The sequence below is a fragment of the Physella acuta genome, unplaced genomic scaffold (assembly GCF_028476545.2).
Source record: "Physella acuta isolate Inbredline_101_S28 unplaced genomic scaffold, ASM2847654v3 ptg000268l, whole genome shotgun sequence".
Lineage (NCBI taxonomy): Eukaryota > Metazoa > Mollusca > Gastropoda > Physidae > Physella > Physella acuta.
The window spans coordinates 102,553-128,668 of NW_026731787.1; the positions used below are offsets into that span (position 1 = coordinate 102,553).

General features: G+C 40.0%; 1 protein-coding gene across 2 annotated transcripts in view; it reads left to right on the forward strand.

Moving 5' to 3' along the window:
* Positions 1 to 289: 289 nt before the first annotated feature.
* LOC131939209 (sodium/potassium/calcium exchanger 5) overlaps positions 290 to 26,116 on the forward strand; it is a 65,235-nt gene continuing 39,408 nt past the window's right edge. The window contains exons 1-2 of one of the 2 annotated variants that reach the window (XM_059297402.1): positions 290 to 456; positions 22,506 to 22,922. In XM_059297402.1, coding sequence (XP_059153385.1) covers positions 22,562 to 22,922 — 361 coding nt within the window. In that variant the 5' untranslated portion in view covers positions 290 to 456; positions 22,506 to 22,561. Of the gene's footprint in view, positions 457 to 3,965; positions 4,140 to 22,505; positions 22,923 to 26,116 lie in introns of those variants that run through there. The other variant, XM_059297403.1, reaches the window with a different exon arrangement.

Sequence of the window (26,116 nt, forward strand, 5' to 3'; positions counted from 1 at the left end):
ATGGCTTTAATGGCTTTAACTAGCGACACAAACAAGACTTTTAGACCTGAGGTATAAAGATTTTAAGACGAGCAATCCTTAAAACCTTCGTCGTAAAATTGTGTGATTTAAACCAACAATACTCAAGAAATACAACTACTCAAACTCAGCCGTATTACTTATTGATTTGATTATTTATTAATACCATACTTTTATTCTTAAACATAACTGTTTTTTAACTTTATAAAAGTATATTTTTTTAGCTTTATTTTTAAACACTAAGTTTAAGGTTGGACATACGATAACTGTGACGTTATCTAATCAAGCCCATCACATGTGTAGGTGTCAGACACTAATCAGAGAAGGTATTTGGTCAATAGCGTAGGGAAAGGTCGGCTTAATTACGTGCATGCTGATTTGATTTCGTCCGGATTTTATTTTGTAACTGTTCATTTGACAAAAAGATACATTTCAATGGTGAGTTGTCGCTCCGTTTTATTTTTAATATTGTATTTTTAATGTTTATTTAATTTTTTAATTGTATTTTTTCTTTTTTTTTTTCTTTTTTTAATTGATATTAAAATTGCTTAATTGTTATCTGTGGGGGAAAAATAGACTGTGTTGTTGTAAGAATTAGGTATCTAAACTAGGACTAAATGACTGATCAAATGGTTTGGTCTAATGATTGATCTAATGGTTTGGTGTAATGATTGCTCAAATGATTTGGTCTAATGATTGATCTAAATGATGGGTCTTATGATTGATCTAATAGTTTTCCTAGGCAGGTTCGATAAACTTATTGTATTAAAACGTTATTAACTAACTGGTTGGACTAAAATATAATTAACCCGTTGGTTGGACTAAAAATTAATCAACCAACTGGTTGGACTAAAAATAATTAACCAACTGGTTGGACTAAAACGTAATTAACTGTTTGCACTCAAACGTATTTAACTACTTGATTTGACAAAAACCTAAATAACCAGCTGATTAGACTCAAACCTAATTAACCAGCTGATTAGACTAAAACCTAATTAACCAGCTGATTAGACTCAAACCTAATTAACCAGCTGATTAGACTAAAACAAAAACAACAGACCTAGCACTAGAACAGTAAGCGAAGATTAGCACAGGGAAGCCATTAACTGACAGTTACAAATCAAGCCAAGCCCACCCGGAAACTGGACATTGGCTCTCCGATCTTGGAACCTTTAGACAAATGTCATCGTCTTGTTAATTAGTTGACCTCTGACCTCTAGGGTGTACTGGCATTAGATGACAGGAAACAAGCAGGGTAGCACCAGACTTTCATTGCTGATTTAATGACAGGATCGGGCTTTATGTTGTAAACATTCTTTGATGTATTTGTGTACGATGGTAAAATCTTACCAGACATTGATTGCTGATTTAATGTTGGGCTTTGTGTTGTAAACATTATTTGATGTATGTGTGTACGATGGTAAAATCTTACCAGACATTGATTGCTGATTTAATGTTGGGCTTTGTGTTGTAAACATTCTTTGATGTATTTTTGTATGATGGTAAAATCTTACCAGACTTCCATTGCTGATTTAATGTTGGGCTTTATGTTGTAAACATTCTTTGATGTATTTGTGTACGATGGTAAAATCTTACCAGACATTGATTGCTGATTTAATGTTGGGCTTTATGTTGTAAACATTCTTTGATGTATTTGTGTACGATGGTAAAATCTTACCAGACTTCCATTGCTGATTTAATGTTGGGCTTTATGTTGTAAACATTCTATGATGTATTTGTGTACGATGGTAAAATCTTACCAGACATTGCTGATTTAATCACAGACTCGGGCTTTGTGTTGTAAACATTCTTTGATATGTTTGTGTACGATTTTAAACTGCCATACGCCTCTAAGTCTTCAGTTTGTATACAATTTACAAGAGGTGTCTCATATCAAGCACTTTATCTATCTCTCCAATCTAATTCTACCCTATCTAAATTACTTCTGTCCTAAGTCCAATACTTCTACTCTAAGTCCAAAAATAATACCCTTATCCAATATTTCTAATTTTAGTCCAATACTCCTACCCATTATCAAACTATTGTTTATTCCATATTTCAACTCTTAGTCCTTTTTTTACCCTTACTCTAATACATATACCCATAGCCCAATACGTTACCGTAATTCAACCATGTTTACCCTTTCCAAAATATTTTACCCTTATACTAATTGTTCTAAACTTTTCATACCGTTCAGTAAATTTGCTGAGAAATTATCCTATATAGCTTAATCTATACTGTCTATTCATAATGCCATTACACTGAGAGAAAAAAAATGACATCAGTTTCTTCCTAGATGTCCTCAAACTTCGGTGGTGGTGTCCCTTAAAGTAGTGCCTCCCACCCCACGCCATCTTTTGGTATAACAGTTGCTTGTATTTCTCTGCTCAGCCTGTTTTTCTTGTTGTATGTTCGCTACACATTCCAATACGTTTTACATGAAGAAAAGTCAACACGTTTTATCAAAAGCAACGAATGCCATTCGACTTCTGTGAGTGTGTGTGTCCAAAAACGTCGACTTCTGTATGAGTGTGTGTATGTGTGTGTATGTGTGCGTCCGAAAACGTCTTAATGAGTGTGTGTATGTGTGTGTGTGTATGTGTTCGTTCGTTCGAAAACGTCGTCTGTATGTGTGTATATATGTCCGAAAAGTCTACTTCTGTATGTGTGTATGTATATATCCGAAAATGTCGACTTCTGTATGTGTGTATGTATACATCCGAAAATGTCGACTTCTGTATGTGTGTATGTATATGTCCGAAAAGTCTACTTCTGTATGTGTGTGTGTGTGTTGATGAAGAGACTTAGAGGAGGAGGCTGGTTAAGGGCCATTTGTAGGTGCACAAGTTGAGTTTAAAATCGGTAGCTCACACCGTACACAAAAACACAACCTGGGTACAAAAATGTGTACATTTAACCTGCGTACAAAAATGTGTACATTTAACCTGCGTAAAAAATGTGTACATTTAACCTGCGTACAAAAATGTGTATATTTAACCTGCGTACAGAAATGTTTACATTTAATCGCGTAAAAAATGTGTACATTTAACCTGCATACAAAAACGGGTACATTTAACCTGCTAAGAAAAATGTGTACATTTAACTTGCGTAAAAAATGTGTACATTTAACCGGCGTACAAAAACGTGTACATTACACACATTTTAAAACAAAACATCGCATCATACGTGGGTGTCGGCGTGGTCGTGCAGGTAAAGCTCATGGCTGCTAACCTGACGAGTCCGACGTTCGAACCTCAAATTATAAGCGCCTTGTTGCTTGCTCTTAGATGAACAAAATCTAGAAAGCGGCTTTCAACTAATTGCTAATATCATTGTGGTTACAATTTTTAAAAATCGATACTTTTGAAAATCTGCATATTTTTTAATACGAAAAATAGTAAACACAAACAATGCTTCTATTACTTTGATTTATTTTTCTACATGTTTTCTAAATATTACTAATAAATAATTCTAAAAAAAAATTAAAGCAGATATTTCCGAACAGAATAAAACGATGTGTAAATTTAACGTTTATAAAAATTGTAAGGTATGCATACACAAGTCATATTATTGTTTAAGTAAATGGGAATTAAGTGCTACAAGACGTTATAAATCTGTGGTGACCTTCATATGGGAGGGGTTGGGGTGGAGGGTTTAAAAATGTGTGTCGACGTCATAAACGGATCACCTCAATTCAAAGCAACAATTAAATCTGTTGCTAACAGAACCTTGCACAGGAAACCCTGAAAACTCCCCGGGCACTCAGCTTCACGAGCTGTACCCAGTCATCCCGTCTGCTCAAACTAATCATGACGTAACAGCCCGTGCTCCGTGCCGTTCTGTCTCTGACACACCCTCCCGCCGCAATCATCCTTCTGCGCATGCCCACGTTAGGGAATCGATTCCAAGTAACTACCTGTCTGTCGTTTAAAGCGACATAACTCTCCTCGCTATCGGCGTTGTCGAGTCTTTGGGTAACTTGTTCCATGAGATCTATGACCAGCACCTCTGTAGTGCCGACTTCCTGTGTCGGATAGGACAGTGGCAATGGGGAAATAAATTGGACGAGTAGTCCCGGGTCAACACGGTGAAATGTGCTCTTTCTGTGATTTTAACAACAGGTATGTTGAATGCGTTTCGAAAGATTTTGTCGTCTGTGTGTTGAGGATAAGAGTAGACAATTATTTTAACCATAGTTAACAATATATTATAAAAATATTTTCAGTATATGTGTTAGGTAATGTACTTTTTATTATTATTAATATGCTTAATTTTATCTTAAATATGTATCTACATTATATATTATATAATGTATCTTTATCTATACATATACGTACAAGTATATTATATGATTATATATGTATAAGCATATATATATATATAAATATATTTAAACGTGTATATATATATATATATATATATATATATATATATATATATATATATATATATATATATATAATAAACAATGTTTAGGTAATTTTTTTTTCCCACATTTGAATCTGTATTACGTAATTCTTAATGTGTGCATGTTTCTTACATTGCTTAATTATAAAGAAACGTAAATTTGAGAGTGTTGAATAAAAATCTCGCGAGGGTACAAACTGACTGTTTCAAGGAAATTCTACCAAAAAATAAATCATCTGTTTCAAGCCATAGTTCTCGTGAGTAGGGTACTGTTCTATTTATAGCCACGAGTGCACGTGTCGAGGGACCTGAGCACTAATTGACGTATGTTCTATTTGATGAAAACACGTGTAGGGGGTGAGTAAAGGTGGGGGGGGGGAAGAACCCAGTTTGTTGAAATTAAAACTACCATTCAATTTTCTCGTACGCTTGGGCTAATAAGCGCGCGCGGGGCTTTAATGTAAACCTCCCCCTACACCACCCGCCCCTTGTGTTTAGACCTGCTGGTGTTGTAGTGTTGTAGAACTGGGCCTTGGATGTGTTCTGGTCTTTTCTTCATCCTGCCAACCGTTACTCTTGTTTTCACGTTATAACTCTAGACAGTTATTTGTGTTTTTTTTTTTTTTTTTTTTTTTTTTTTTTTTGTAATCAACAAAACAAGTGTGTAGGGGTTGTCGGAAAACATGAATTTTTAACAAGTATGGATAGAGAATGTAAAACAGTAATGGGATGTAACTCCGTAATGGTCATAGATTAGTGGACAAATTTAAAGGGAAAATACCGTAACAAGAATCGTCTAGTAAACAAAAATTAGAATATCTTGATGACGTGTCTTTAGGGTCGGTTTTAGTTGAATATCGCTGTTGCGTTAATTAATTTTAATTAGAAACAGGAAATTGATAGCCCAGATCTGTTAAAATAAATTAGTAATTATAAAAACAGGAAGTGAATATTTTCGGCGCTGTTAAAACCTGAACCAGTTTATTATTTCACATTTTTAATGTCAGTCGTCTAAACTTTGACGCAAAAACTTGTGGTTTTTTTTCGTATCTTCTACGTTTTTACTTTTAATATTGAACGTTACATCATCCACATATTTAGCATAATGTGTCTAAATCATGTTGTACCCCGTGTAGACCAATGATTCCTATTTCAACCTGCTTTTATTTCTAAATTTGCTTCCACAGCCTTTGTAAACCTAAGAACAACCTCCAAGACAGCTTTGTTAGATTTTGGAATTTTCCAACTTAGATGAGATGCTGTCACCAGCTAACGAGCCTCATCTACCCACCAATACAAATTATACTATTGGTTACACCAGGTGGCTACTATTGTATGCACGTTTGAAATACTATCGCTTGCCCTTGTTGTGCATTAAAATAATGGCTCTTTGCTTCCAAGGGAGACGACTGAGATTTCCTCAGCGGAGATTTACATTTTTAATTAGGAATTACCAAAGGAATTTTTATGAGTCATCAGCCAAGATTTTGCCATATTTTGATTATTCCCAACGTTAATGAAGATTGTATGTCTATACTCATGTAGACTGTGTCTATACCGATGGACTGTGTGTCTATACAGATTAGACTGTATGTCTATATCGATGAAGATTGTGTATACTGAAGTACACTGAGTGTCTATACCGATTAGACTGTGTCTATACCGATTAGACTGTAGGTCTATACCGATGTAGACAGTGTTTCTATACCGACGTAGACAGTGTGTCTATACCGATGTAGACAATGTCTCTATACCGATGTAGACAATGTCTCTATACCGATGTAGACAATGTCTCTATACCGATGTAGACAGTGTGTGTATACCGATGTGTGACAGACACACTACCAAGATGGTTATAGATTTCTTCTGACGTAATTGATCTCCCCATTAAAACACATCATCTGTCTAGACTACTCTACTGGACAGTGCATACGCAGCTAAACCTGAGACCTTTGTGTGGTCTGCAATTTATTTTGGTTGGCTCAAGAATGGTCGAATCACCATTTGACATTTTCCTTTCCTTAAAAAAAACTGTGTATGTCTGAGCTGAGCCAACATATAAAAAAACCATAGAAATTTGAAGTCAAATTTTTACCTCTTGTGGCTTATCATAGCCGTCTAGAATCGCTCATTATCTACATAAACTCACGTATTTAAAGTCGATTGCTTAAAAATTATTTTAATTTTTTTTTAATTATCCTTGTCATTAAACATAAGCCACATATAACAATCTTGACCACAAACACACACATATATACACTCACACACATACACTCACACACACTTCTTGACCAAACAAGTAAACAAGCACTCTAAACAACAAAGAACCCCACACAAAACAAGTTTTTGCACACACACAGAGATTCTTTCAGGCATCTCTCCTGGGACATTACCCCCTCCGTACCTAACCTAGCACGCCCACTGACTTTCTTCTTCCAAGTGCCAACCCCCTCCCTCAAGACAAATATTAGAAAGATAATCTGCACAGAACATAAACACATAAAGCAAGTATTTGTACACAAAACAAACATTCACTCGCGAGTTTAGTTGGGTTAAATGTTACTGTAACGTAACATGATTGTTGAAACCGTTCAATGAGGTAAACCAAACCACTAATTAAAACCTAGTAAATAAATGCAGATCCGTGTTTTTATGTGCCTATAATGTGCTCAGTCCTTTATGGCGAACACGTGTAAAACATACCATGTTGCTCATAGATCTAGTAACTGACCAATGAACAGGCTTTGGTGTTTTACAAAAGGTAAAATGTAACTAAGCGATATTGTGTTAGTCGTTGTTTTTTTTTTTTTACAGAGCACTGATGTGTTTTGTTTACATCGGTGATTGAAGGTTTAACTGTACACAGCTTCTTGAGAGGCTGTTTAACATCAGGACTCAAATACAGCATCTTACCAAAAGCCCTGTCAGTTTACCACAGACCTAGACCTAGACCCTGTCAGTTTACCACAGAACTAGACCCTGTCAGTTTACCACAGACCTAGACCCTGTCCGTTTACCACAGACCTAAACCCTGTCAGTTTACCACAGACCTAGACCTAGACCCTGTCAGTTTACCAAAGACCTAGACCTAGACCCTGTCAGTTTACCACAGACCTAGACCCTGTCAGTTTACCACAAACCTAGACCTAAACCCTGTCAGTTTACCAAAGACCTAGACCTAGACCCTGTCAGTTTACCACAGACCTAGACCTAGACCCTGTCAGTTTACCACAGACCTAGACCTAGACCCTGTCAGTTTACCACAAACCTAGACCTAGACCCTTTCAGTTTACCACTCACCTAGACCTAGACCCTGTCAGTTTACTACAGACCTAGACCATGTCAGTTTACCACACACCTAGACCCTGTCAGTTAACCACAGACCTAGACCCTGTCAGTTTACCACAGACCTAGACCCTGTCAGTTTACCACAAACCTAGACCTAGACCCTTTCAGTTTACCACTCACCTAGACCTAGACCCTGTCAGTTTACCACAGACCTAGACCTAGACCCTGTCAGTTTACTACAGACCTAGACCCTGTCAGTTTACCACACACCTAGACCCTGTCAGTTAACCACAGACCTAGACCCTGTCAGTTTACCACAGACCTAGACCCTGTCAGTTTACCACAGACCTAGACCCTGTCAGTTTACCACAGACCTAGACACTGTCAGTTTACCACAAACCTAGACCTAGACCCTGTCAGTTTACCACAGACCTAGACCCTGTCAGTTTACCACAGACCTAGACCTAGACCCTGTCAGTTTACCACAGACCTAGACCCTGTCAGTTTACCACAAACCTAGACCTAGACCCTGTCAGTTTACCACAGACCTAGACCCTGTCAGTTTACCACAAACCTAGACCTAGACCCTGTCAGTTTACCACAGACCCAGACCCTGTCAGTTTACCACAGACCTAGACCCTGTCAGTTTACCACAGACCTAGACCTAGACCCTGTCAGTTTACCACAAACCTAGACCTAGACCCTGTCAGTTTACCACAAACCTAGACCTAGACCCTGTCAGTTTACCACAGACCTAGACCTAGACCCTGTCAGTTTACCACAGACCCAGACCCTGTCAGTTTACCACAGACCTAGACCTAGACCCTGTCAGTTTACCACAAACCTAGACCTAGACCCTGTCAGTTTACCACAGACCTAGACCCTGTCAGTTTACCACACACCTAGACCTAGACCCTGTCAGTTTACCACAGACCTAGACCTAGACCCTGTCAGTTTATCACAAACCTAGACCTAGACCCTGTCAGTTTACCACAGACCTAGACCCTGTCAGTTTACCACACACCTAGACCCTGTCAGTTTACCACAGACCCAGACCCTGTCAGTTTACCACAGACCTAGACCTAGACTCTGTCAGTTTACCACAGACCTAGACCCTGTCAGTTTACCAAAGACCTAGACCTAGACCCTGTCAGTTTATCACAGACCTAGACACTGTCAGTTTACCACAGACCTAGGCATAGACCCTGTCAGTTTACCAAAGACCTAGACCTAGACCCTGTCAGTTTTCCACAGACCTAGACCCTGTCAGTTTACCACAGACTTAGACTCTGTCAGTTTACCACAGACCTAGCCTAGACCCTTTCAGTTTACCACTCACCTAGACCTAGACCCTGTCAGTTTACCACAAACCTAGACCTAGACCCTTTCAGTTTACCACACACCTAGACCCTGTCAGTTAACCACAGACCTAGACCCTGTCAGTTTACCACAAACCTAGACCTAGACCCTGTCAGTTTACCACAGACCTAGACCTAGACCCTGTCAGTTTACCACAGACCCAGACCCTGTCAGTTTACCACAGACCTAGACCTAGACCCTGTCAGTTTACCACAAACCTAGACCTAGACCCTGTCAGTTTACCACAGACCTAGACCCTGTCAGTTTACCACACACCTAGACCTAGACCCTGTCAGTTTACCACAGACCTAGACCTAGACCCTGTCAGTTTATCACAAACCTAGACCTAGACCCTGTCAGTTTACCACAGACCTAGACCCTGTCAGTTTACCACACACCTAGACCCTGTCAGTTTACCACAGACCCAGACCCTGTCAGTTTACCACAGACCTAGACCTAGACTCTGTCAGTTTACCACAGACCTAGACCCTGTCAGTTTACCAAAGACCTAGACCTAGACCCTGTCAGTTTATCACAGACCTAGACACTGTCAGTTTACCACAGACCTAGGCATAGACCCTGTCAGTTTACCAAAGACCTAGACCTAGACCCTGTCAGTTTTCCACAGACCTAGACCCTGTCAGTTTACCACAGACCTAGACTCTGTCAGTTTACCACAGACCTAGCCTAGACCCTTTCAGTTTACCACTCACCTAGACCTAGACCCTGTCAGTTTACCACAAACCTAGACCTAGACCCTTTCAGTTTACCACACACCTAGACCCTGTCAGTTAACCACAGACCTAGACCCTGTCAGTTTACCACAGACCTAGACCCTGTCAGTTTACCACAAACCTAGACCTAGACTCTTTCAGTTTACCACTCACCTAGACCTAGACCCTGTCAGTTTACCACAGACCTAGACCTAGACCCTGTCAGTTTACTACAGACCTAGACCCTGTCAGTTTACCACACACCTAGACCCTGTCAGTTAACCACAGACCTAGACCCTGTCAGTTTACCACAGACCTAGACCCTGTCAGTTTACCACAGACCTAGACCCTGTCAGTTTACCACAGACCTAGACACTGTCAGTTTACCACAAACCTAGACCTAGACCCTGTCAGTTTACCACAGACCTAGACCCTGTCAGTTTACCACAGACCTAGACCTAGACCCTGTCAGTTTACCACAGACCTAGACCCTGTCAGTTTACCACAAACCTAGACCTAGACCCTGTCAGTTTACCACAGACCTAGACCTAGACCCTGTCAGTTTACCACAGACCCAGACCCTGTCAGTTTACCACAGACCTAGACCCTGTCAGTTTACCACAGACCTAGACCTAGACCCTGTCAGTTTACCACAAACCTAGACCTAGACCCTGTCAGTTTACCACAAACCTAGACCTAGACCCTGTCAGTTTACCACAGACCTAGACCTAGACCCTGTCAGTTTACCACAGACCCAGACCCTGTCAGTTTACCACAGACCTAGACCTAGACCCTGTCAGTTTACCACAAACCTAGACCTAGACCCTGTCAGTTTACCACAAACCTAGACCTAGACCCTGTCAGTTTACCACACACCTAGACCTAGACCCTGTCAGTTTACCACAGACCTAGACCTAGACCCTGTCAGTTTATCACAAACCTAGACCTAGACCCTGTCAGTTTACCACAGACCTAGACCCTGTCAGTTTACCACAGACCTAGACCCTGTCAGTTTACCACACACCTAGACCTAGACCCTGTCAGTTTACCACAGACCTAGACCTAGACCCTGTCAGTTTACCACAGACCTAGACCCTGTCAGTTTACCAAAGACCTAGACCTAGACCCTGTCAGTTTATCACAGACCTAGACACTGTCAGTTTACCACAGACCTAGGCATAGACCCTGTCAGTTTACCACAGACCTAGACCTAGACCCTGTCAGTTTACCACAGAACTAGACCCTGTCAGTTTACCACAGACCTAGACCCTGTCAGTTTACCACAGACCTAAACCCTGTCAGTTTACCACAGACCTAGACCTAGACCCTGTCAGTTTACCAAAGACCTAGACCTAGACCCTGTCAGTTTACCACAGACCTAGACCCTGTCAGTTTACCACAAACCTAGACCTAAACCCTGTCAGTTTACCAAAGACCTAGACCTAGACCCTGTCAGTTTACCACAGACCTAGACCTAGACCCTGTCAGTTTACCACAGACCTAGACCTAGACCCTGTCAGTTTACCACAAACCTAGACCTAGACCCTTTCAGTTTACCACTCACCTAGACCTAGACCCTGTCAGTTTACTACAGACCTAGACCATGTCAGTTTACCACACACCTAGACCCTGTCAGTTAACCACAGACCTAGACCCTGTCAGTTTACCACAGACCTAGACCCTGTCAGTTTACCACAAACCTAGACCTAGACCCTTTCAGTTTACCACTCACCTAGACCTAGACCCTGTCAGTTTACCACAGACCTAGACCTAGACCCTGTCAGTTTACTACAGACCTAGACCCTGTCAGTTTACCACACACCTAGACCCTGTCAGTTAACCACAGACCTAGACCCTGTCAGTTTACCACAGACCTAGACCCTGTCAGTTTACCACAGACCTAGACCCTGTCAGTTTACCACAGACCTAGACACTGTCAGTTTACCACAAACCTAGACCTAGACCCTGTCAGTTTACCACAGACCTAGACCCTGTCAGTTTACCACAGACCTAGACCTAGACCCTGTCAGTTTACCACAGACCTAGACCCTGTCAGTTTACCACAAACCTAGACCTAGACCCTGTCAGTTTACCACAGACCTAGACCCTGTCAGTTTACCACAAACCTAGACCTAGACCCTGTCAGTTTACCACAGACCCAGACCCTGTCAGTTTACCACAGACCTAGACCCTGTCAGTTTACCACAGACCTAGACCTAGACCCTGTCAGTTTACCACAAACCTAGACCTAGACCCTGTCAGTTTACCACAAACCTAGACCTAGACCCTGTCAGTTTACCACAGACCTAGACCTAGACCCTGTCAGTTTACCACAGACCCAGACCCTGTCAGTTTACCACAGACCTAGACCTAGACCCTGTCAGTTTACCACAAACCTAGACCTAGACCCTGTCAGTTTACCACAGACCTAGACCCTGTCAGTTTACCACACACCTAGACCTAGACCCTGTCAGTTTACCACAAACCTAGACCTAGACCCTGTCAGTTTACCACAGACCTAGACCCTGTCAGTTTACCACACACCTAGACCCTGTCAGTTTACCACAGACCTAGACCCTGTCAGTTTACCACAGACCTAGACCTAGACCCTGTCAGTTTATCACAGACCTAGACACTGTCAGTTTACCACAGACCTAGGCATAGACCCTGTCAGTTTACCAAAGACCTAGACCTAGACCCTGTCAGTTTTCCACAGACCTAGACCCTGTCAGTTTACCACAGACCTAGACTCTGTCAGTTTACCACAGACCTAGCCTAGACCCTTTCAGTTTACCACTCACCTAGACCTAGACCCTGTCAGTTTACCACAAACCTAGACCTAGACCCTTTCAGTTTACCACACACCTAGACCCTGTCAGTTAACCACAGACCTAGACCCTGTCAGTTTACCACAGACCTAGACCCTGTCAGTTTACCACAAACCTAGACCTAGACCCTTTCAGTTTACCACTCACCTAGACCTAGACCCTGTCAGTTTACCACAGACCTAGACCTAGACCCTGTCAGTTTACTACAGACCTAGACCCTGTCAGTTTACCACACACCTAGACCCTGTCAGTTAACCACAGACCTAGACCCTGTCAGTTTACCACAGACCTAGACCCTGTCAGTTTACCACAGACCTAGACCCTGTCAGTTTACCACAGACCTAGACACTGTCAGTTTACCACAAACCTAGACCTAGACCCTGTCAGTTTACCACAGACCTAGACCCTGTCAGTTTACCACAGACCTAGACCTAGACCCTGTCAGTTTACCACAGACCTAGACCCTGTCAGTTTACCACAAACCTAGACCTAGACCCTGTCAGTTTACCACAGACCTAGACCTAGACCCTGTCAGTTTACCACAGACCCAGACCCTGTCAGTTTACCACAGACCTAGACCCTGTCAGTTTACCACAGACCTAGACCTAGACCCTGTCAGTTTAACACAAACCTAGACCTAGACCCTGTCAGTTTACCACAAACCTAGACCTAGACCCTGTCAGTTTACCACAGACCTAGACCTAGACCCTGTCAGTTTACCACAGACCTAGACCTAGACCCTGTCAGTTTACCACAGACCTAGACCTAGACCCTGTCAGTTTACCACAGACCTAGACCCTGTCAGTTTACCACATACCTAGACCCTGTCAGTTCACCACAGACCTAGACCCTGTCAGTTTACCACAAACCTAGACCTAGACCCTGTCAGTTTACCACAAACCTAGACCTAGACCCTGTCAGTTTACCACAGACCTAGACCCTGTCAGTTTACCACAGACCTAGACCTAGACCCTGTCAGTTTACCACAGACCTAGACCTAGACTCTGTCAGTTTACCACAGACCTAGACCCTGTCAGTTTACCACAGACCTAGACCTAGACCCTGTCAGTTTACCACAGACCTAGACCCTGTCAGTTTACCACAGACCTAGACCCTGTCAGTTTACCACAGACCTAGACCTAGACTCTGTCAGTTTACCACAGACCTAAACCCTGTCCGTTTACCACAAACCTAGACCATATAAAATTATAACCTAGAATGAAAGAATTAAACAACCATTCTAGCTGTATCACATATTACATATTTATTATTTATTAACCATTAACCTGAACAACGCTAAGAACCACAAGGAGCTATTACAATTCTAATCAAAACCAAAGAATCAGATTTCTCTATTCTCACAAAGAGTAAAATCGTGCTCATAAAATGTGCCCAGACTCCCCCAAACTCCCAAACGAGGAACACCCCACGGCCAGTGAGTTCAATCTCATAAACTTTGACCTTGGCCTGCTTGCCATCAATTTAATTAATTTACGTTCAGGTTTTAAAATTGCTCCTCGCAATAAATCAACTGACAGGAAGTCCCACAAAGTAGCCATCAAACATGTTGACAGGTGTTCTGTTCCTAGGAGCAACCCAATATAATTTTCTTACAAGAAAATTAGCTGTGAGTTAAAAAGGAAAGTTTAGTAAACACGCAAGCAGGGTTTAAAAGGTTAATGCCTTAAAGTGATAAGTTTAGTTGCTGCATTTAGCGTCAGCTTATATATAGCAGCCCCCCCCCCCCCCCTGAGGTATGATGGCTGAATTAACTTTTAATTTAACAATGTAGTTTTGACATAGATCTAACACACAAAGAGTTTTAAAGTGTTACATGCTCATAGATATAACATATCATGACTTAGATTTAAATTCTTGACTTAGGTCTTACAAATTATGAAATAGATTTAAAATCTTGACATAGATCTAACACATCATCAATTAGATTTAAAATCATTCTATTGTGCGAGTTCTACTGAAGGACAAATACTACACACATTCCACACCAATAACATTGATATCATACAATTACCACACAAATTCCACTCAAATAACATTGAAATCACACAATTACCACTCATTCTAAACTACCTTTGCACACACAAAAAACTCACAAATACCACATATCTTATTGATTTATTTTGAGAGCCTTTAAGTACTGTAATAAATTCTTATAAAATTATTTTCTTAGCAATTACATGTAATTACCCGGCCTATAAGTTAAACAAATAAAAAATTCGAAGGAAATGTTAGCAATAGAGAAACGAGTATGTAGAATCGCCCGTAAATATCCATTGTTTACATATGTAATACAGCCGAGGGCCATTGTTTTACGAATGTTATACAACCTAGATCCATTGATTTATTTATATTACTCAGCCAAAGGCAATCTTTTTACATATATTATATAGCCTAAGTCATGCTTGACATGTTAAAACCCAAGGTTATTTTTTTTTAAATTTACATATGCTCTACAGCCGATATCCATTTTTTTTTTACTTATTTTGTCGTTATACAGGCGAAAAACGTCTAAATGCCCGATAATGTTATTTCTAGGTTTATTAGATAATGACATTTAAATCTTTACTGGAGTTAAAACTTGTGTGCGTGTATGTGTGTGCTTGTGCATGTGCGTGTGTTTCATATTAAAACTTAAAGCTACCATATTTTAGCTTTTACGCAAAAAAATGTAAGTTAATGCTAATTTATATTCATTCTTTTAAAGTGTTTCTTGAAAATTCTTTACTAAATTATTAATAAAAAGACGCTTTTCCTTTTAGATTCTCTCTTACACGCACACACACGCACACACACACACGCACGCACGCACACACGCACACACACACAGACAAACAAACCCGCACATTTACCCGAACGTGCATATACACAAGCACACACTTCCTCTCACTCTCGAAGAAAAAGAGTTATCATAAAGAAGGTACTTTGAAAAACCCCATCGCTATCTAATGTAGTTCAAATAGTAGACCGTTCAATTATGCAGATAAGCGAAATCTGACAAGGGTTGCGGCATCAATAAAGGCATCACACGCTTCTTTTTACTCTGATGTCTGTAGGTCAGCGAGTTTCTAGGTCAGTAGGTCTGTAAGTCCGTAAGTCAGTAGGTCTGACGGAATTTAGATGGCAGAATATAGGTCTGTAGGTCTGTAGGTCTTATAGCCTTCAAGTCTGAGGGTCTCTGTGTATATGTCTCTAGGTCTGTATAAGGGTCTGTAGGTCTGTAGGTCGGATAAAGGTCTCTAGTTATATGTCTCTATGTCTGTATTAGTATCTGTAGGTCAGTAGGTCTGTACGTCGTATAAAGGTCTGTAGGTATGTGTCAGTATGTAGGTCTGTATGAGGGTCTGTAGGTCTGTAGGTCGGATAAAGGTCTCTAGTTATATGTCTCTAGGTCTGTATTAGTATCTGTAGGTCAGTAGGTCTGTACGTCGTATAAAGGTCTGTAGGTATGTGTCACTATGTAGGTCTGTATGAGGGTCAGTAGGTCTGTAGGTCTGATAAAAGTCTCTATGTATATGTCTTTAGGTCTATGTAAAGGTCTATGGGTCTGTTGATGTCTTTCTCTGTAGGTCAGTGTTGTTCAACATAACTTCAGCTCCACTACAAGATTTTTTTTCTCAACAGAAATTCGAACTAGTCTTCTAAGACGTGACAAAAAAACGGAAGAGATTTTACTTCTTCGTATTTTTACTTTTCGATATTTTTTTTATTAGGACTATATATTAATGTTCAGTGTTAATTAATAAAGACTTATTAGAATGTACTCATAAACTAACAAAAAAATTAATCGCTGTGTTTTACAGGATGTTTTTGATCGTGATTTTTAAAATCTAATAATGAAATAGTAGACTCCTAATTGTGTTTGTATGTGTTCAAAAGTAAAAACGTTATTCCTGAGATGTGTTCTGCTAAGCCGTTAAGCCAGCCAAAAAATTGCATCTGTATTCTATCAAGACAGACAAAAGTCTATCAGCATAAATTATTTTTCTGCCGTCTCACACAAGTTTCGGATTTAGTTCGGGGACTCACACTAGGCACTGTATTCCTAGGTTAGTGTTGTAGGGGGGGGGGTGTAAGAACTAGCATAAGAGTGATAGACAGGATAGACGATGTGGACTGAAAACTGGACATATCGTACTTGGTGGTTTTTTGTTTTGTTTTGTTTCATAACCTCGTGATGTGAGATGTCACTACTGTTCTCCTGATTCACAACGTCATGTCATCTATCCCTGTTCTCCTGATTCACAACGTCATGTCATCTATCCCTGTTCTCCTGATTCACAACGTCATGTCATCTATCCCTGTTCTCCTGATTCACAACGTCATGCCAGCTATCCCTGTTCTCCTGATTCACAAGGCTGAGTCATCTATCCCTGTTCTCCTGATTCACAACGTCATGCCAGCTATCCCTGTTCTCCTGATTCACAAGGCTGAGTCATCTATCCCTGTTCTCCTGATTCACAACGTCATGCCAGCTATCCCTGTTCTCCTGATTCACAAGGCTGAGTCATCTATCCCTGTTCTCCTGATTCACAAGGCCACGTCATCTATCCCTGTTCTCCTGATTCACAAGGCTGGGTCATCTATCCCTGTTCTCCTGATTCACAAGGCTGGGTCATCTATCCCTGTTCTCCTGATTCACAAGGCTGGGTCATCTATCCCTGTTCTTCTGATTCACAAGGCCACGTCATCTATCCCTGTTCTCCTGATTCACAAGGCCACGTCATCTATCCCTGTTCTCCTGATTCACAAGGCCACGTCATCTATCCCTGTTCTCCTGATTCACAAGGCCACGTCATCTATCCCTGTTCTCTCCTTCTGATACATAAGGTGACGCCATCTATCCCTAAATAGAACAACAAAGTAAAAACAAAACTTCTATCTAAACCTAGATGTCGAGGTTTTAGTTGACCGAAAATATTGACAGACAAACGATCTGTTATTGAGAGGCGATAGTAACAATAGAATAGGCAATGACCTGTCAGATTATCATTCGTTCTTTTATTGAGGTATTAGACAGATTTCAGGACTGCCCTAGCGGATGTTTAACATCACTCAACATCTTACCAACAACAGTGCAAATATCACACGCCATCTCACCAACAGCAGTGCCAACAAACTTTGTTTTGTAGTTCTTTACTAAATGCTTTTCGACACGTGTAGTTCTATTGGCTTTACAAAAACATTTCGACGCTGTTCAACTGTTTCTGTATCATCGATTTTAACGTCATGTGACTTATGCCCATCCTGACCACTGGAACAGGTCATCTTAAATCTTGCATCTAGAACTTCATCACTTCTTGATATTTGTATTCGCTTCGATTTCTTTAGAAAGTCAACGCTGTCATATCTATGACGCATTGTTTGTGTTTAAAGCTTGCACAACTTAATAGTTTGTGTATAATGTTTGTACAACTTAACATGAATGTTCAGTCTGATTTACTTGAAATAACAGACGCCATCTTTCTCAGCTTAAGTCACGTTTCAACAGTGGATTACCGCATGAAATCTGATTGAAATTTGAGCAACGGTTAAATCTGTTTAAAGAAAATCTTCTTTTATGTGGTATCGAATATTTGCTTTCATCTTTAATTGGAAGAAAGTGTAATCTCGTGAAAAATTGTTTTTTGTTTTTCTGGCGGCAATACAAAAAGGTGTCTTTCACCTAAAAACGTTTTTGAAAAGTTCATACAAAAGTATAAGATATTTCGTTGGCAATATTCTACACTAAAAACTATAAGAACATTATTAACAACAAATACCCTTCCGAACTTGACGGTCCTTGGGCCAGGTAAAGTAGAGCTCACCTATTTCTGTGGCCTCGGCATTTGAACGGATACAGCCGCCCTTACCGTACGTGAGTCAGGTACGATTCAGGGACGCTGTACTGACACGAACCAGGGATTTGAACTCGAGACTTTCGGGTTAGCAGTTGTATGATCTACCATCCAGCCACGAAGCAAGTTTACTATACCGTAAAAAAAATTAAAAATAATTTGAATACTTAAAAGTTTTTCGTTCTTGTTGATCTCTGTCGTAAGGTGAATTCTAATCATTCTAAAAAATCTGTTCAGCATATTTTTTTATTTAAGCTGTACACACTTAAATACACACACACACACACGCATACACGCACATGCATACACAAACCAACACTAACCACAAGATTTTCAACAACAAAGAAATAGATAAGTCTGGAAGAGATTTTCTTGTATACAGTCAGACCTTGATTGGGCTAGTTTGTTTTTTCTGCCAATAGGTGAGTTATTTTTACACGGGATAAAACCGGGTCCACCTTACAATGCCATCAAGAAAGATAACTCCTGGCTACCAACGCTGTCGATGATCTCCCCTAGTTAGTGGTATTACATGATGGATTCTGTCTTCATTCTGTGAAATTGGATTTAGCTTATCCTGCCTACTGTAGTGTGGATTATCTTCCTTGTTCTAGTGACTCTCCACGTCATCCAGCTATATCAGGACCAGTGTTTCTCAACCTTTTGACATTTACTCCATAAAATACTATCTAATGCTTGTCAACGGGTTTCTCTAAATGGAAAATACCCATTATGTATTAATGTATTGCACATATATATAACATATAAAAGATGGAGTATAATTTAAAAACTTTGTTTTTCAAGTATTAAAATGAAAGTTTAAAATGTGCAATGTAATACTTTTAAAATGTATGTAATAAACTTGCAGAAAACTAAAAATATTTATTTTTAGCTGCAATTCTTACTGTTATTTGTGAACACCCGATCATACGAGTAACATTTTTGGTAGTATCACATATGAAATACTAACCTTGATTGGCTATTGAAAACAACTTATTCTAGATCTATATCCAACGCGTTTAATTTTTGCGAGCTTTACTTTACGCAATTATCTGCCCCTGTCTGACGTAAAACCATCCACGAACATCAACTCACTGCAGTCGTCTGGCAGATCGTCTGGCTAACCCAGCAACCGTTAGGTCCTATTCCATTATCTCACCTTTAGTTATTGAATAATGGTTGATTTTAAACCGTGGGGCGGCGTGGTCGAATGTTAGAGCTTTTGGCTTATAGCCCAAAGGCTTCGAGCTTGGACTTGTGACTGTAACTGAGTCCACCCAGTTCTGATGGATACCTGACTTATGTTGGAGAGAGTAAACGTCGCTAGGCATAGAGCTGACCACACCATCCAGGTATATGCCGAGGGCAGGAAAAATTAACTTCGGCTGCCCAATGGCCAAAAGATTAATCTTTACTGTACTTTTTAAAAATCTTTAAACCAAATGTAATGCTTAATTTAATATATATTTTGACTAAAAGTTAAATACTCTTGTATTGTCATCAGAAATCATTTATCTGGGAAAAATTACTCTTGAAGTAGGTTAAAATTCAGATATATGATTTGACCAAAACTCCGAGCAGACATTGTGACATAAGTAAAAGCTTATAAATCAAGTTAACCAATGTTCTAATCTCTTTGAGCGTTAAAAAAAAACATCGTATCCCTTCTTTCTACCCACCCCCACTCCTTTCCCCCCGACCCTCAGTAACGTTCTAGAGTATCAAACACAGGAAGCCCACCCACCCTTCCTTGTAGAAACCAAACAAACGCTGGTTTTGTTTCGTTGATTAGCGAACCTTTACCGGCTTTTTCAACATCTCTTCTTGGGTAAACTTGAAACACAAAGACGAGGAGGGAATCGGATCAAATCACCGCGTCTATTTTTAGCCGCCACATACACGACGCTCTTACTTTTCTTTACAGCTAATTAGTGTAGAATTTAAAAGAAAATTAGAACACATATACTTAACCTTTTGTTTTGTTTTCCTTGTCGTAAAACAGGACAAAACGTGTCCATAAGAGAAGGATAAATACCACTCATCAACACGCCCACCAGGCTTTGGAGAAACATTTCCTGTCATGCGCACTCAAGTACTATTAAAATTTAATGAGATTCTTCGTATTTTTCAAGTGTGTAAACAATATCACGTGACAACATTATGTCGCGGCTACGTGATAATAGCAGGGATAACGATCATGGCGTACATAATTTAGCGAAGCAGACAAAATTAAAATTGTTTTACGGTGCTACTTTAGTCGCTGCACTTAGTCCCGTCCCAGACCGCCTAAAGTCGATATAACACTGATGTGTCCCGGTACGTCTAAACTTGAAAACTGCAATGTGATAAATCTAATTTACCAAAACAAAGCTGAACAGAATATCGATATGTACTAGGTAACAAACGAAACTTGTTAGAAAAAGATATCCTTAATTGTCTGCTAGTTTCACAGACACATTTGTTCTTAGTTGTACAAGAATTTTTGGATACCCAGTCGTCCTCCTTCCCCTCCCCACCCAGCTCCCAATGATTCATCAGCCAGTTGAAACAGCGGATTGACTAAAGTTACAGACTTAGAGACAATAAAACAACCGACCCACTTCCGGCTTTTAGACAGACTGGATGAATCTAATCCAAGACATTACTTCCTTTTATTGTATTTGTTGCAAACCTTAGCTACAAACCTCAGTTACAAACCTCAGTTACAAACCTCAGTTACAAAACTCAGTTACAAACCTCAGCTACAAACCTTAGCTACAAACCTTAGCTACAAACCTCAGTTACAAACCTCAGCTACAAACCTCAGCTACAAACCACACAAACCTCAGCTACAAACCTCAGTTACAAACCTTAGCTACAAACCTTAGCTACAAACCTTAGCTACAAACCTTAGCTACAAACCTTAGCTACAAACCTTAGCTACAAACCTCAGTTACAAACCTTAGCTACAAACCTTAGCTACAAACCTTAGCTACAAACCTTAGCTACAAACCTTAGCTACAAACCTCAGTTACAAACCTCAGCTACAAACCTCAGCTACAAACCACACAAACCTCAGCTACAAACCTCAGTTACAAACCTTAGCTACAAAGCTTAGCTACAAACCTTAGCTACAAACCTTATATACAAACCTCAGTTACAAACCTCAGTTACAAACCTCAGTTACAAAACTCAGTTACAAACCTCAGCTACAAACCTTAGCTACAAACCTTAGCTACAAACCTCAGTTACAAACCTCAGCTACAAACCTCAGCTACAAACCACACAAACCTCAGCTACAAACCTCAGTTACAAACCTTAGCTACAAACCTTAGCTACAAACCTTAGCTACAAACCTTAGCTACAAACCTTAGCTACAAACCTCAGTTACAAACCTTAGCTACAAACCTTAGCTACAAACCTTAGCTACAAACCTTAGCTACAAACCTTAGCTACAAACCTCAGTTACAAACCTCAGCTACAAACCTCAGCTACAAACCACACAAACCTCAGCTACAAACCTCAGTTACAAACCTTAGCTACAAAGCTTAGCTACAAACCTTAGCTACAAACCTTATATACAAACCTCAGTTACAAAACTCAGTTACAAACCTTAGATACAAACCTTAGTTACAAGCCTCCGTAGATCCTGCCTTGCGTGCTAGGAACTGCGGTACTAAAATGTCTAGACACTGTAGTTCTCTAGACACTGTAGTTCTCTACAGCCTGTAATGGGTCGGTAAAAAGTGAAGTATTTTTTTAGACCAGAGAGTCCATCGGGCAGGTAAGTTCATCACGTGTTGTCTCACTTCGGGTTTTAAAGAGAAGTAATTAGTTCAATGTCCGCTAACTTGGATTTCCCCAACTTATGCCAGGTACCTATTATAGCTGAGTGAACTCTCCTTCGTCAGAGATCCACCTCAAGACTTGTGATGTAGATGTCCTATGCTCTACCACTAGATCACACCGTTACCTATTGGTCAAGTTTGTATTTTGTTCGGAGGGTTTCATCGTTTACATTTTCATTGTTATTAATCTCTAATGTCTTTTAATTTCAGATGCTAAAGTGATAGAAGCATCTCGGCAGACATAACTAAATGCTACACCCAGCAACATGAGCGGACGTTCGGTAAACCGTTTCACACACTGCCACACCTGGCAAGGAACTTCTTCCAACAGACAATGCACTGACAAACCTCCTCGCCCTCCATCTTCCAGCACCATGCAAGGGCAGCAGGAGTCGTGTCGAGTCGAAGACGGCACCAAGTCGGAGATCCACATCTCCAGGACTAGCTGCCCGTGGAGAACCAAGGGACGCAGGAAACTCTACAGACTTGGGTGGGTGTTTCTGGCCTACATGGCGGCCATTGTGGTGATCACTGGCTACAGGGTGGCGGACGGTCGAGATCGTGTTGAGAGTCTTGAGCTGAATGGGAGGAGCAAACGTGAGGCAGATGTTTGGATAGAAGGTGAAGGTCAGTCTAATACATGTCTATTTAAAATGTCGTGGTAAACATGGTTATGTCTTTTACAAAAACATACATGTAATTCTTAAATTATACATTTATTCCCAAAACATTCTTGTTTTCACATAACATACGTTTGTTCCCAAAAAAGAACACATTTATTCCTAAAACATACATCTATTTCCACAAAAACAATTATTCCCAAAACATACATTTATTCCCGAAACATACATGTATTCCCAAAACATACATTTATTCCAAAACAAAATTTATTCCCAAAAGATATTTATTCCAAAAACATACATGTATTCCCAAAACACATAATTATTCACAGAACATATATTTATTCTCCAAACATACATGTATTCCCAAAACAGGAAAACCAAACAAATATAACAAAGCCTCCTGTCTAACACACGTCACCAGAGGTATCGACATTGGGTAATTCCACTCAGTTCAGTCCATGACATTTGAGCTGTCTTTGCATCTCTCTGTCAACTGAGCTTTTCTGTTTTCGACCTACCCGGCTTTATCTTTCCTTGACGATTCCAATCTAATATTTGTCGGTCGATGTTGTTTCTGTTTTGCGTAATGTGTGGCCAATTTACACTCATTTGTTTTTTTATGTACAGAGGCGACTTTGCTTATTTTTCGATGTACAACTTATGCAATCATTAACGAAAATCTGGAGTTAATATAAATCCTACAGTATCACTTACTAATCCAGAACTAATTGGCAAAGCGGTTTAGCCAATTATAAATTAATTAATTAAATGTATAACAGATGTTTGCTTCTCTCTCTCTCTTCTCTTTCTCTCTATCTCTCTTTCTCTCCCCCCCCCCTCTCCCCCTCTCTCTCTCTTCTCTTTCTCTCTCTCTTTCCCCCCCCCCTCTCCCCTCTCTCTCGCTTTCTTTTTCTCTGTAGTGACAACATACGCATGAAATAGTTCGACTGGTTGACTAGTGATGACTAGTTGACTGATGACTAGTTGACTGATGACTAGTTGACTGATGACTAGTTGACTGATGGCTAGTTGACTTATGACTAGTTGACTTATGACTAGTTGACTTATGACTAGTTGACTTATGACTAGTTGACTTATGACTTTGTTGACTGATGACTAGTTGACTGATGACTAGTTGACTGATGACTAGTTGACTTATGACTAGTTGACTTATGACTAGTTGACTTATGACTATGTTGACTGATGACTAGTTGACTGATGACTAGTTGACTGATGACTAGTTGACTTATGACTAGTTGACTTATGACTATGTTGACTGATGACTAGTTGACTGATGACTAGTTGACTGATGACTAGTTGACTTATGACTAGTTGACTTATGACTATGTTGACTGATGACTAGTTGACTGATGACTATTTGACTGATGACTAGTTGACTGATGACTAGTTGACTGATGACTAGTTGACTGATGACTAGTTGACTAGTAATTGGCCAGAAACTCTATAAAAACTTATGTAAGATAACGAATATATTCTGATTCTCTGGCAAGACCGTCTGTCTTAACGTGCTTATATCGGCTCCTAACGTCGTTTATCTTCTTCAATTCCGTACTTGTCCCAGTATAACAATCTTGACCTCGCTCTTCACTTGCCTCAGAAATATTTGACCTCTAACCTCGTCTCTCTTTTTTTTTGGCTCAGATATTTTCGGTACCATCACCCCACCCCTCCCCCCGACACACACACACACACACCCACACCACTTCGCTGACGTGTTAAATCTTAACTAGTCATCACGTGATTTAGATCACCATTGTGGCGAGGGTTGCATCCAGTCACGTGATGAGGTCAAGCTGACACAGACGTCATTTCTTGATGATCTGGACATCGATCTTTGCTGTTTTAGAAATAAAAGAATGGGTTGGGGGAGGGTGGTGGGGGAGGGTGGGGGAGGGTGGGGGTTACTGGCAACTATCGGAGACAGGAGTGGAAGATGGTATTAAACTAGGGGGGGGGGGAGAGAGTGTGGCGAAATTTGGCATTCAGTGAGAGATTATGGAAACACTAACGCTGGCTATTTTTAAAAAATACAAATATGGTATTATTATATAGAATAAGAGGGGTTGATAGATGGTTAGAAGGGTATGAATCTGACACGCATTCACACATATTCCCATATATATATACATACATATATATATATAAATATATATATATATATATATATATATATATATATATATATATATATATATATATATATATATATATATATATATATATATATATCCTTTTCTAAATTACTTGTGTTGTTGTAATGTTAAATCATCGATGTCTCCGATGTCTCAGCTTTTATTTAACTAGCTACATCATTGTCTAACTGTATAATGAATTGGTTCAATTAAAGAAAAACTGCAATTATTAAACATTACTTCACCTTTGGAGAATGTAAAGGATTTGAAGACACAAAATAGTTAAATTACCTCACATTTTTGTCAAGATCTAAACTATCCCATTCATTCCTCAATGCCTCAGCACACATCTACTTTCTTTAATCAACAATCTTTGTGCAATCACTCGGTACAATCCGCCCCACCCACACCGCGCCTTGTTAATTATTCCTCGAAGGCACGCCATGATTTTATTGAATATTCCACGCAGTTGAGGCCACCGTTGAGATCAATCACAATGTACTCAGCGCTGTCTGTACTTTGGCTGGTGCCGACACAAGACCAAGTCGATCGAAGACAAGAAAAATCAGGGGTCCCATGCCAAAACTCACCCACCCCTACACGTGTCGATATTAGCACGTCAATACTCATCCTATAGTGAACTGCACCAGTACTTAAGTTCGTAGATTTGTGTCGAAGACCAGAAAAATCAGGGGTCCCGTGCCAAAACTCCACCCCCCCCCACCCACCCACTACACGTGTCGATATAAGCACGTCAATACTCATCCTATAGTGAACTGCACCAGTACTTAAGTTCGTAGCTTTGTGTCGAAGACAAGATAAATCAGGGGCCCCGTGCCAAAACTCACCCACCCACTACACGTGTCGATATAAGCACGTCAATACTCATCCTATAGTGAACTGCACCAGTACTTAAGTTCGTAGATTTGAGTCTATAAATAGCAACACGCGCCTGCGCCGTGAGAGAAAGTAATTCAATGCACGTCGTTACGCTATGAGGAGAAATTAAATTTAGAATCGTAGAAAGGAAATGACGTGTTTCTAC